Source organism: Ciconia boyciana, chromosome 6 (genome assembly GCF_034638445.1).
Source record: "Ciconia boyciana chromosome 6, ASM3463844v1, whole genome shotgun sequence".
Lineage (NCBI taxonomy): Eukaryota > Metazoa > Chordata > Aves > Ciconiiformes > Ciconiidae > Ciconia > Ciconia boyciana.
The window spans coordinates 54,909,899-54,922,732 of record NC_132939.1 but is presented as its reverse complement, the minus strand read 5'-3'; the positions used below and the strand labels follow the sequence as shown (position 1 = coordinate 54,922,732).

The 12,834-nt window shown below is 35.8% G+C and overlaps 1 protein-coding gene across 9 annotated transcripts in view; it reads right to left on the bottom strand.

Moving 5' to 3' along the window:
• Window positions 1-12,834, bottom strand: part of PPP4R4 (protein phosphatase 4 regulatory subunit 4) — a 111,816-nt gene that overhangs the window by 62,364 nt on the left and 36,618 nt on the right. For all 9 annotated transcript variants that reach the window (XR_012042986.1, XM_072864430.1, XM_072864431.1 and 6 more), the window contains 3 exons: window positions 10,805-10,912; window positions 5,369-5,490; window positions 2,639-2,761 (listed from right to left, as the gene is read on the bottom strand). Coding sequence is in view for 8 of the 9 variants with exons in the window: in XM_072864430.1 (XP_072720531.1) it covers window positions 2,639-2,761; window positions 5,369-5,490; window positions 10,805-10,912 (353 nt within the window). In the remaining variant the exon portion in view is untranslated. The remainder of the gene's footprint in view (window positions 1-2,638; window positions 2,762-5,368; window positions 5,491-10,804; window positions 10,913-12,834) is intronic.

The following is a 12,834-nucleotide window of genomic DNA, read 5'->3' as shown; positions in this document are numbered from 1 at the left end:
TTTACTTTTCTCATTAAAAATGCTATTTATAATGTCCAAAACCCAAATCTCATTTAAAAATCTATCAAATACGCCAATTTTTATTCTCCCTCCCCTCCCATACCATGAGTCTAGTGGAGTATCATCATTACACTTTATACAGAAAAAGTGATTACAGAAAAATGACAGCTAACTATAACACAGTGAATCCTAATTTCTGTTTACATGATTCTTGAAATACTCAGGATTTTAGCTGCAGGATTGTGAATGTATTTATTTGTTCCACTGATACTGGTTTCTTCTTGATTAAATTTTTAGATCTTTATGGAGCTCAGTCACATGAAGAACGTGTCTGCAGCAAGTTGAAAAATTAGGCTATGTTGCTACAGATAATGAAGAGATGCAAGAACAAAATTAGAAAACTCAGAACAAACTGGAAGGCAACTAGCAAGATGACTTCAAAAATTACAAGTCATTTTATAAGTACACTGGTAATATGAGAATGATCAAGAAAGGCTCTGTTTTTTACTCAAGAGAGAGAGGAAAGCTATCAGTGATTGGTACCAAGAAGACTGAAATACGTGATGCTTTTATTTTCTTTCTCAAACTCTACTAGCATCATCAGGCTCAGTACAATAACAGTGACAAAGATTCAAGCTTTAAGTAGAGAAGGAACGGGTCAGTGGATACTTAAACATTCAGGGTCAGATGTGCTTCATTCTACTATTCAAAAGTATTTAAAGTACTAGCTGCTGAAATCTTAAACAAGTGAGATATCAGAATGGAAAAGGGCTGAAGTGGTACAGATATTTAGTAGCTGGAGAGGGGAAGGACAAGCCATATAATTACAGATCAGTCAAATTACTTTCAAGTTTTTTAAAAAATTGGAACAAAAATAAGAAAATCTACTTGTAAATAGCGAAAAGGAAACAAGAAAATGAGTAGCAGCCAACACGGCAAAGGCAAAACTTGTCAAACTGATTCCATTTCCTTCTAGTACTGGATAACAGGTCCTGTTATCCAGTGCTAGATATCCTGACTGAATACAAAAGAGACAGTAAAGGTCATGTTTTTCATAAGCAAAATAAGGGATCAGGAAAGAGAGATGAAAAACTATAAAGTTGCTGCAAAACTGCTTGGAAAAGCAGTTATGAGGAAGTTAACCATGGGTCACTGACAAGATAGGCAACTGTATAAAGAAAGGTCTATCCAGTCCTGGTACTATTCAGTATCTTCAGTATATATATAAAAGAACTCTGCAGGATTTTTTGGATGTTGGATTAGAGAATACGCTTATTAAATATTCTGATAACATCAACCTAGGAGGGAGACTGCTAGTTCTTCAGAAGACAGAGTTTAAAATGATCTTCAGAAACTGGACATATGGTCTTAAAACTTTAGATTATTATTCCATTAGGACAGAGGTAAGGTACCATGCTTAGCCAGATATGCATTGCCTGCACAAGGCCAGGAAAGAGAAAGACTAACTAGGTGACAGTTTTACCAAAATAAAAAATTTTAAAAAAAGACAAAAAAACCCCCCAGACTTCTGAGCTACTTCTGTTTATAGGCTGCACTTGAACAAATAATGTCAAACTATTGCAAACTGTTGCAAAAAAAGGGCAATTTTTCATACTGAACAATGTAAACAGCAATATAGCTTGCAAGACACATGAAGTAACTCTTTCACTTTGTTCAGCTCTCCTAAGGCATAACACTTCACGAAAAATATGAACTTGCCAGACAGAGTTTGGAGGTGAAGAGAGATCAGCAATTAAAGTCAGTCAACCTAGAGAAAAGACGACTGGAAAGACATGATAAAAACAGGATGGACTATCCTAGCTCTATGTTTCTGTAAATAACAGTTTGACACTGTGGAACAGCCCTTTCGAGTTATCTGTAGTGAAGCAACAGTCACTTTGATAGTCCCTAATGTGATCATAAAGGATCATTTTAAAGATCTGTAAGAAAGATCAAAGGATTTAAGACTCTAGGCGGAAATTCTCTAATGTAAAACCATGATTCTGTGCTGCCCCTCCATAGCCAAGCTCTGTGTAGAGGGTATATGATGGGCAGAATGATCAAAGAAAGATCTGCTGTGCTCAAGTGCTAAGGTACAGAAAACCACAAAAATTATGGGTACAGATTTGGCCTCAGCTGCAGCTGGGAATCCACATGCTATTAGGTCTCCTTTCTCCACTGAGGTTCCTTCTGGGCCACACTCTGTACTATGCCTCAAAAAGGCTATCAAGCACAGAAGTGAACATACACAGTTAACATCATACTGTGTTTCCAAAGGTTTCTAGTTTCAAAAATTCAGTCATCCAACTCACAATCTCCAGAATATCCAAGAAGGAACCAAAATAAATCACTCAAACCAATAAACACAAACCACCATGTTTCCATCTCTGATCCTGTCTAAAAAAAACCTCTGTCGCTTTCTAAACATAAAAAACCCAATAAACAGATGTACACCCTAAGAGGAAATTCACAAAATCCAGTATTTATGCAATAGATGACTTCAGACTTTTACTTCCATATTTCCTTTCCTAAGTATAATTTCATTTGATACACTGAAATCTGGATATTTTCCAAGGGCTTCAAATTCTCCGATCTTTCCTCATTTTTAAGATTTTTTTTAAAATAAATTAAATCATACCATATAATCCATTACACAGTTTCCCTAAATGGAAAGATAAAGAAACTAGGATAGATTCATCTGCTTTGAAGGATTTTTCACAGAATGATTTCACTAAGGGGAGCACAGTTTGACTCCTATCATCTGAAAAACAAAAGAAATTTTTAAAGTTAGCCATTTGTCAACATTTAAAAAAGAGCACAGAGAGTGAACTTCCATAATAAGTTCTGAGAAATATCATTTAACATGCTTGGGAGTATTTTTGGCAGGCATTCACTGGAGGTAGAAAACAAGAGGTATAGAGAATGGCGAACATACTCCCATAATACAGGTCCTAAATTTTAATACCTTACCTGTTTTGTTTGTTTGTTTTTAGGGAAAAGGCATCCCCCAGTAAAGGATGAGACAAAGAATAAACTAACAGTCACTAACATCTCCATTCACCAAGAATACAGGGAGAGAATGAATACTGCAGTACTCCTACAATAAGATTTCCTACAAAAGTAGGAATACAAGGAGATCAAGACCAAACATGACTGTGACAGTAAAAAGAAAAATCTGGATATGCTGGAAATTAATTGTTTCAACCTACAGAGAAGAGGAGGTTGAAAATCTTTTGGTAAACAATAAATTCACAGAGAAACAAAATAATTAAGGGCAGAAAGAAATTAAATAATTTAGAAATTGAAGTCAGATCCAAGCACTCTGCCTTCTTATAAAATAAAGGAGTAAATGTTCAAAGAAATCTATGTGTTTTGACTTATTTTAAATAAAACCATTGTATTTTAAAATATTCAAGTTTTAAAGGGATTAGAATTTTTTAACGGTAGATCAACACCAAAATTCAGCAAATAATTATGGCTGAACGAAATATTTAGGTTGACCTGAAGAAATATTTTTATATTGTGGGAAAGAAACCCTAGGATATAATTTTGGATCATCTACCTTCAAAGTGTTTATTTTCTAGTTCAGCCATGAAACCAAAAACTGAACAAACCAAATTTCTAGAAACACATTCCTTACAAACCTGTAAATAATCCCTGATTGCTTTCTCTAAGCTTTTTTCAATAGCTAAAAGCAGTAGTTACAGCAATTGGGTGGTGGGGGGGAGGAGTGAAGACTGGGAAGTGCAAAGAGAAGCACAAACTTGATAGCATTAATGCAAAGGCTCAATAATTTGAAAATTAACCTACTATCATACTTACTGATACAAGCACTAACGGTTAAAAAGTCAATTTATGGTATTCTCTCCAAAACTATCTTATTTCTTTATGTACTCCTCCATATGGCTTACGTGCAATCACGTATTTTAGTAATTCATCATCAAGTTCCTGTACAGTAAATATTTGCTCCTCACTTATGTATCAGGAAGGAGTACTATAGTCAGTAAGATGGGAGTGGGAAATGTGGTGGAAAATACTGAGTTGCTAATGAAGATAAACAACTCAAGAGTATACAAAAAGACAGTATAAAGAGCAAAGTGGCAAATAACGAGCAATGATCAACAATATAAAATATTTTTTTGATATACACTATAGCAATGATCTGTCATGCACTTTGCTGCTTTGTACACTTCCAGTTGTAAAAGAAAAAAAAACAAAAAACAAAACAAAACAAACAAACAAAAAAACCAACAGCAGAGAGCACAATTGATACAGAGCCAGAAAAAGCTGACTGTTATTGTCTTCTACTTCCCCCTGCAGAAAATCAGGACAGAGCAGTTGACTGGAGGACAAGGCACAGCGGTTACCCAGAATGTTCCCCTATACTGGAGCAGTCACAGTAACTCTCCTTCAAGTTTGCCCCAATCAATGTTGAATTGAACATGTGATGAGAACCCAAGAGCCATGCGCATAGGTAACCCAGCACCGCTATGCCAAAAGAACTGGATACAACAGAGAATTTCTCCTTCCTCACATGAAGACAGACACTCACCCCTACACCTGGAGAAGCATGAAATATGCATGTTGATCAGAGGAAAGATATAGAGCGCTGAGAAAAATACAAGCATTTAAATTTTCTGTTTTAAATACAGAAAAGCTTTATAAAATACACACACCTTCTCACTGCAAAGAAGAAAGCTTTCAGTGCCATACAGCCACAAGTTTAAAGGGATTTAAATAGTAATTGCTGATGTTTAGTACCTCTAAAACTCATCAATTGTGCACACTGCACGTTATGGGACATGAAGAAATATTTTCTGTTCCAAAATGTACAAATGTATCTGACATATAACACTGGATGTTAAAACCTACAAGCTTTACTGATACACACACAAATATGGTATCATTGCCCCAGTCTGGGCTCTTCAGCTCGCAAGGCATGCTGCAGTCTGTACTTAGGACTAGCTTTACTTCAGTTAAGAGGCAAAAACTAGTTAAGAGCAAAAAAAGCACAAGCAACAGCATCTGTTGAGCCAACATTTTGTATTCTGGGTATTGATAGCATTAAGTAAATACTAACAACCCAATATTCCTATAATTTATACAGTAATTTTACTCATTCCATTTAGCCACATTACATGAGAAACATGGAATAAGATAACTGATTTCATGGGCAACTGGTTCACCTTCCTTAAAACTTACTATGTATAAAGCACTGCATGACATGAAATCCATAAAGGATAAAACAATAAACAAAATAAAATCAGAAATGTCTGAAGAACGCAGACAGAACAAAAAGCATTTAAATACACTTATAAGATGCATTAAAGCGTTAAGAAATGGGAGTAAGCCTGAATTAAATTCTTACCTGCATCAAACATATCAAGCAGATTCACTAATGTCTCAAAAGCTGCAAGGCGTACACTGCTGCCCTCATCTCTTGCCAGCTCTACTAACTCAGGAAGCACCACAGTTTTTGTTAGTTCTGTCCTGCAAAGTGAAGCAAGCAGTCAAGAGGAAACATATAATGAAACAATATTGCCACAGCAAAACAGAATTCTTCTTTGAAATACTCATTTAGATATTTTTTGGGCAGTCAAGAAGGAAAAATTGGCAGAGTTGTAAGGAAATGAAAATTAAATAAAAAAACTCCAGTCAATCTCAGGACGTTTTTCTTTGTCAGCCAAAGAAACATGCAAGTTTAGAATGTGAAACTTCATCACTAAAAAAAGCGTTCAAATTAGCTCGAAATAAATCAGAGAAAATGCAGTCTGAAAAAATTCAAAGGAGTCCAGCTACTTCACTGTGTCACTAAGAAAACTCTTCTGATCGGATATGCAGAAACTGATCAACGCAATGGCCCAAAGCCAAAAATCATTAAATATGAGTCATGTGGGATTGAAGTGTCTGGAAATCTTACGCTTCAAAGATGAGCCTTCTTTACAGAGGGTAAGCAACTACTGCTCAGAGAAAACTAGTTTCCCAACTAGTCCAAACACCAGCTTTTAGGCTTGTTTTAAAGTAGTAAAGAACAGGTTCTGCTTGTCTCTTTTGGCTTGGCACTAATTACTAGCACTATCTGCGTGTGTGATGGTCCTGACAACTTGAATCTTTACATTGGCAGCAGACTGCTGTGTTAGGGACTGACTTAGATATCAAGAGTTTAATCAGAGAGGTGACTAAGGAGGAGGGAAACACTCTTGACACAGAAACATTTGCACAGTAAGGTGACTGGCATAAGTAAGATGAAAAGAGATTCACAGAATCACAGAATCGTATAGGTTGGAAAAGACCTTTAAGATCATCGAGTCCAACCGTAAACCTAACACTACCAAGACCACCACTACACCATGTCCCTAAGCACCTCATCCAAACGTCTTTTAAATACCTCCAGGGATGGCAACTCAACCACTTCCCTGGGCAGCCTGTTCCAATGCTTGAGAACCCTTTCAGTGAAGCAAAATTTCCTAATATCCAGTCTAAACCTCCCCTGGCGCAACTTGAGGCCATTTCCTCTCGTCCTAGCACTTGTTACCTGGGAAAAGAGACCGACCCCCACCTCGCTACAACCTCCTTTCAGATAGTTGTGGAGAGCAATAAGGTCTCCCCTCAGCCTCCTTTTCTCCAGGCTAAACAACCCCAGTTCCTTCAGCTGCTCCTCATAAGACTTGTGCTCTAGACCCTTCACCAGCTTCGTTGCCCTTCTCTGGACACGCTCCAGCACCTCAATGTCTCTCTTGTGGTGAGGGACCCAAAACTGAACACAGTATTTGAGATGCAGCCTCACCAGTGCCGAGTACAGGGGCACGATCACTTCCCTACTCCTGCTGGCCACACTATTTTTGATACAAGCCAGGATGCCATTGGCTTTCTTGGCCACCTGGGCACACTGCTGGCTCATATTCAGGTGGCTGTCAACCAACACCCCCAGGTCCTTCTCTGCCAGGCAGCTTTCCAGCCACTCTTCCCCAAGCCTGTAGTGTTGCATGGGGTTGCTGTGGCCCAAGTGCAGGACCTGGCACTTGGCCTTGTTGAACCCCATACAATTGACCTCGGCCCATCGATCCAGCCTGTCCAGGTCCCTCTGCAGAGCCTTCCTACCCTCAAGCAGATCAACACTCCTGCACAACTTGGTGTCATCTGCAAACTTACTGAGGGTGATTCGCTTCTTGGAGTAGAAGTATAGCTTCTGTAGAAGCTACCAACCAGCATAATTTCCCATGTCCCAGTGTATAGTGCGTAACTGATTCTTGATTGCCTTAAGAGATTAGAACAATCTTTTCTGCAGTCCCACTATCAACAAGAACATGGAAGACATATCCAGTATTTCCACTTTTTTTTTTCTGTCATGCTCATTTTTTTATTTATAGTAGTCAAGATTTCTAGTGTTTGAATTAGCCTGCATTTGAGTTAAGAAGCTCACTTAGTCCTGTTCTCATGTACAAGCTCTTGGTCTGCTCGTCAGTTAGTGAAAGCTGTTGTAAGCACCACATTTCAGGAATGGGACCTCAGCAATTTATAATAGCCAGGGATCTGGCCCTCAATGTTTATACTGCCCAAAACATAAAACTGCAGGGAAACACTCTGATAAAATTACACTACGTGAGCATTAACCAAGATGACAAAATCAAAGCTGTTTGACACTTTGAGCAACTGTGTACAAAGAATTTAGACTCTGTCATTTCAATCACAGTTTTTAATACAGAACTAATCACAACCTCCAGGGTGACAGATTTTTACTGAAATAAAGATGCCCAAGATACCCCTTTCAATCAGACTAAACAAGTAACAGCTGTCCCTTTTGTAAATCAATATGAACAATAACACTTCAAATCTTTATAATCAGCAAAGTGATTTGCACCTTAGAGTTTATTATTGTTAGCAGCAAATCAAGATGTAGCTTAACAGTATTCTTCCAAACAGATGATTAATCATTCATATAAAATTATGAGAAAATGACATGATATCATTTAGTGGTAACATCACTAAATAGTAAAAATAAGCATTGGGACTGTTGTCACATTATGCCTTTAACATTTATATTAAAATGTGCTTATTTCTGTTTATTTAATTGTCTTTATTTTCCTACCACATATTCATCCTCAACATGAAACACTGCAATAGTTTACATACCGAAAATACCAACAGTTCACCATTTCTTACAAGATTAAAGATTAAAGCATCTAAATCATTGTGAAGGGACTAGGCAAAGACCTCAGAGAGAGAACACTGTATATGCATACATTAATGCTAGAAATAAAAGTTGGGGAGGAAAGAATTAAAGAAAAATACACAGAACAGACCACTAATTGATAACTATGTATTTAGCCCTATTAAACCACTATTCTAAGGCTGGGTAAATTGCCAGGAATACTGTCATTTGCCACTGCATAAAATCTATCTTGTTTGAAGACTGTCAGCTCCCAGGTATAATAAATGCAATTTAGTTCATTTTAAAGACACTAAACACAATGAAGAAAATTTTATTTCCTTTCCAAAATGGTCATTTATTAGTATAAGAGATAGCCACCTTCTTACAAATGAAAACAACTTTTTTGCTTCTTCTTTCACACTGCTTAGTATACGTTGAACTTAAACAGCATTTGAAGGAAGAGTGAGGAAAACAACACAAATGCACACATTTAGTTCTTATTTTAACACCTCTCTGTACATATTCCTATCTTAAATGTAAAATAAAACTGTTTCAGTAATATCTGAAAGGAATATTCCCTAACTATATGCATACCCTAGATAAGAGTTATTTTACTCAGAATAACATACATACACTATTTTTAAAAAACAACTGTTTGCTGTATTATGTGTCACAAATCAATTTCAAAGCCAAATTCATATGATTACTACTCAGCTCTTGACTATAGCAGAGGTTAACTGAGAAGGTTAGAGGAATCCATGGAAATGCAGACGGTGTCTCAAATAAGACACAAAAAAATCTCATGGGATTTAGCAATAACAAATGAGAAAAGAGGAAGGAAGTTGTTTGAGACAGATGAGAACATAGGCATAGGAACGGTCAGGGGAGAGAAGGGTAGGACTACATCCTCAATCAAGACCCAGGAGGGGAAAAAAAAAAAAAGGGAAAAAAATGCTTTGCAAATATGTTTCTGTGGATTTCCACTTTGGTGGCATCAAAAATCTTCAAACTAATATGATAGTTAGAGCCACCCCTCCTTTCGAAACTCAGTAGTTATGGGAAAAAAAAACAACAGGTCACTCCCTGAAGATAAACGGAACCCTCTCTTTCACTCATCTTTAATCTCCCATTAAACAGAATTCATTTTTAAGATACATAAAGATACATGACATACATGCATACAGTAAAAATAAAAGCAAAGTAATCAGTAATTCAGTTTAGTAAAATGCGTGCGAAATTTTCAGTTTTACAAATATCAACAATATCAACAAATACGACCTTTCTTTTCTGTAATTACAAGTTCTTGTAAATTCACAGCCATTCAATATGGAAAATGTTAAAATTATAACAAAATGTAGGTTAGCATGGTAAATAAAAGAAAGTAAGTACAAAAACAAATTAGTAACTTTACTGAGATGAGTAATATTGTGTTTTCACATTATTCACATCCTCTGAACTTTTGTAGGACAAGGACCTTGCCAAGAAGTGCCTAAAGCATATATATAAAATTATCTTGTATGCAATAAAGACAAGTTTATTTAGGAACCTAGAAATTACTATCCTGCATGACCTTACCAAAACAGAGTTAAATTAAGTACATGGCAGTAATGCTTAGTTCTTGCTGTGAATATTCCCTATATCTGAGTAAGCTAAAACACTGCATCAACATACACTTTTCCAGTACTCCATGGCTGAGAGGAAAATCATGTTGCTTCAGGAATTTCTGGTGGTTTGTTTTTGTTTGTTTTTTTTTAAAATAACTCAGAATCTAAACCACAGCATAATTCTCCATTAAAAAAAAATAATAATAATTCCATAGCCACAGGAAGGCATCTTTTCTGCAAACACCAGTACTAACAAACTGAAGTGCATATTTACCATATCTTTCAAATTATATTTCAGTTTCAGACTCATCCTTGAATGTATCATCCATAAATTCACAATTTTAAAAGCCAGAGTCACTCTTAATATCTAATCTAATCTATCCCCCCTGCATAACACAGGGCAGAGAACCTTACTTGATAATTTCTTCAAGTCTGTAAGAGAAGTTACTGCTTTTTTTTCTTCCTGACACAATAACAGGTGGACAGACCTGGAATTTTAAAATATTTGTTCACTCAGAGACCAATCCTGCGTGGGTAGTTAACATGTTCTATTTATTAAAATAAAAGTTCCAGACTTTTTCTATTCCTATATGTGCAATACTGAAGGTCTTCAATGTTAGAGTAAAAGTTGATACTGAAATTAAATTTGCTTACAAAACACATTTTGCCTTTTGAAAAAAACTGCACAGTAATTATTAGAAAAAAAACCTGCTAATACTTGCCATAATCCTCTGCCATTTATAAATAAGCCTAATGACATGAATGGATAATTGAGATGATTTCAAGAAGCTATAGATGAACTCATTATTTACAAAAAGCTGTTGTTTGTATGGTTCAGCAATTTTACTATCAGAGAGAAACAAAAATCTGAAAATGGAAAAGAGCCAACTGCCAACAGCCAGTTCCTAAGAACACATCTGTACACTCCAAATTCCTTATTGAGTACACATGAATTAAGTTAGAAATCTTAAAAGGAGTTTTTAGTTTACCATTAAGTATTTTACAGAAAGATTTTGTGTTTAGAAGCATTTATGCAAATTGTACTCACCCTATTCCTTGAGCTATATGTTCCAGTTGCCGACACATGCAAGTTCTAACTTCATATTCCACATCCTGGCACAGTGATTTTACCAATGGAAGAATCTCTCTTTTAATACTAAAAATGTGAACATTTTTTATTAATATACAGAACAAGAATATATAAAATCCACTCTGTAGTACTCAAATTTTATCCATTATTACTTCTAATGGCAATTTTTTTTTAAAACTAATTTATCACACATGCTAAATGATTTTTCTGAGAATTTGCACTTATAAAAGAATACTGTACATCAGACACAAGTATGTGCTATAAAGAAACAGAAAAAGGATTATTTACAGTCATTATAATTTGCTCATATTTCATGTATTTTTTTTTTAAACTACAAAAATAGTAGGTAGGCTCAGAGATGCTGTCCTCATTTAATAACCATCTTCAGTACAATTTTTGAACAGCCACTGTAAGAATACAAAGAGTTATATAAATGGAAGTGCAAATCCCAATTAATTGTCGCTAATACCTCATCTTTGGTATGCATGTATCACCAAAGAGATATTTGGGAAGAAAGTAGAAAAAGAATTTAAGATTAAAAGCTTCAGTACTGCAATGTCTTTATGCAAGCAGACCCAAGTATTCATGTTAAATCAACGGCAGATACAAAATAACTATTTTGAATTCTATATAAGTAAAAACACATACTACAACTTGGCAGAATCAGCCATTGTGTTTCCTTTCACTGCCCAAGACGCTGTCATGAGTATTCATAAAATATCTCTATCCAAATCCTTATGTTGTTGCAAAACTCAAGAGAAATAATATGAAGCCACAGACAGGCAAATTTTCAAGCCAGCTTGAAATTTTCAAGCCTCCACTTATACAGTGGAAATTAATTTACTTCTTACAGCAAAATTTGGCCTCAAGTTTCAAAAATTGTACAAAGTCTTGGGAGTCTGGCATTTTAGAATACTCTGAAGTAGAGACTAGTTCCAAAAAAGACTTATTTTTAACTATCTGTTGGAACAAAGGGTAGAAAAACTAATGTTCTATTTCAAGGTTGGGGCTTTTTCAATACTTTATAAAATAACCTGGGAGTTATGTGAAATACAAAAGAAAGGTTTTTAATTATAGTATGAATTTTATGAGGAAAAATGGTGCCATTCTGAAGAAGAATGTGAAGATATGCTTATATACTGCCTACTCCTGAGGCCAGACACGTCTTCTGAGTCTGTACCAAGACCCCTCCTGCAAGGGGAATGAGAGTGTGTCATGAATCTTACTTAGCCTGCCACATTCTAAACCTGTGGATCCAGGTCTCTTTTCAGCCCTCTGAACTGCACTCAGAGCCCTCTACCAGAGGATCAAAATGTCCCAGAAAATTCTCAGCCATCTTCTTAATCTGTAGCTTCTGTACAGAAATGGTGTTACTGTTGACTGAAATGAGGGGTTTCCTATTGCTGAACAGCAAGGAATCATCCTGAAGAAACCCAACAAAAGAAGGTATGATTATTTGAACTTATTATGGCTAACACTATTATAATTTCTTATAAGATTCCAAGTGAGCTGGAAATTCACTTTATTTTCATGAGAATGTAACATCAAAAAAATAAAAGCAATTGTGATTCTGCCAGAATGCTACAGATTTTGAAGATAAAGATTTGAAGACTTCGGTAACATTCTCAAAAAATACTATTTTACCATGCTCATTAACTTTTGCATGTCCAACAAGTGTAGTCTACATAGCAAATGAAGGTATAGATAGCTTCCCTTTGGTTGCTTCTCGTTCTTTCTTATTGAAGAAAAAAGTCATAATTTAAAGAAATTTATTCCTAAATGTCTTGTCATATGGTCCTGTTGTTCATCTTTTCTGTTATGCTGAATTCTTGCATTTTGGGGCAGATCAAAAATCATTATTATAGTGGACTTCCTCAGCTAGGCATGGTTTCTGTGCATTTAGTAGCCCTCAGTGGATTTCTTCTGTAATGCAAGATCACATGTGGCCAATTGCCTGGATAGGAAACACATTTGGTGAAATGGTCCTA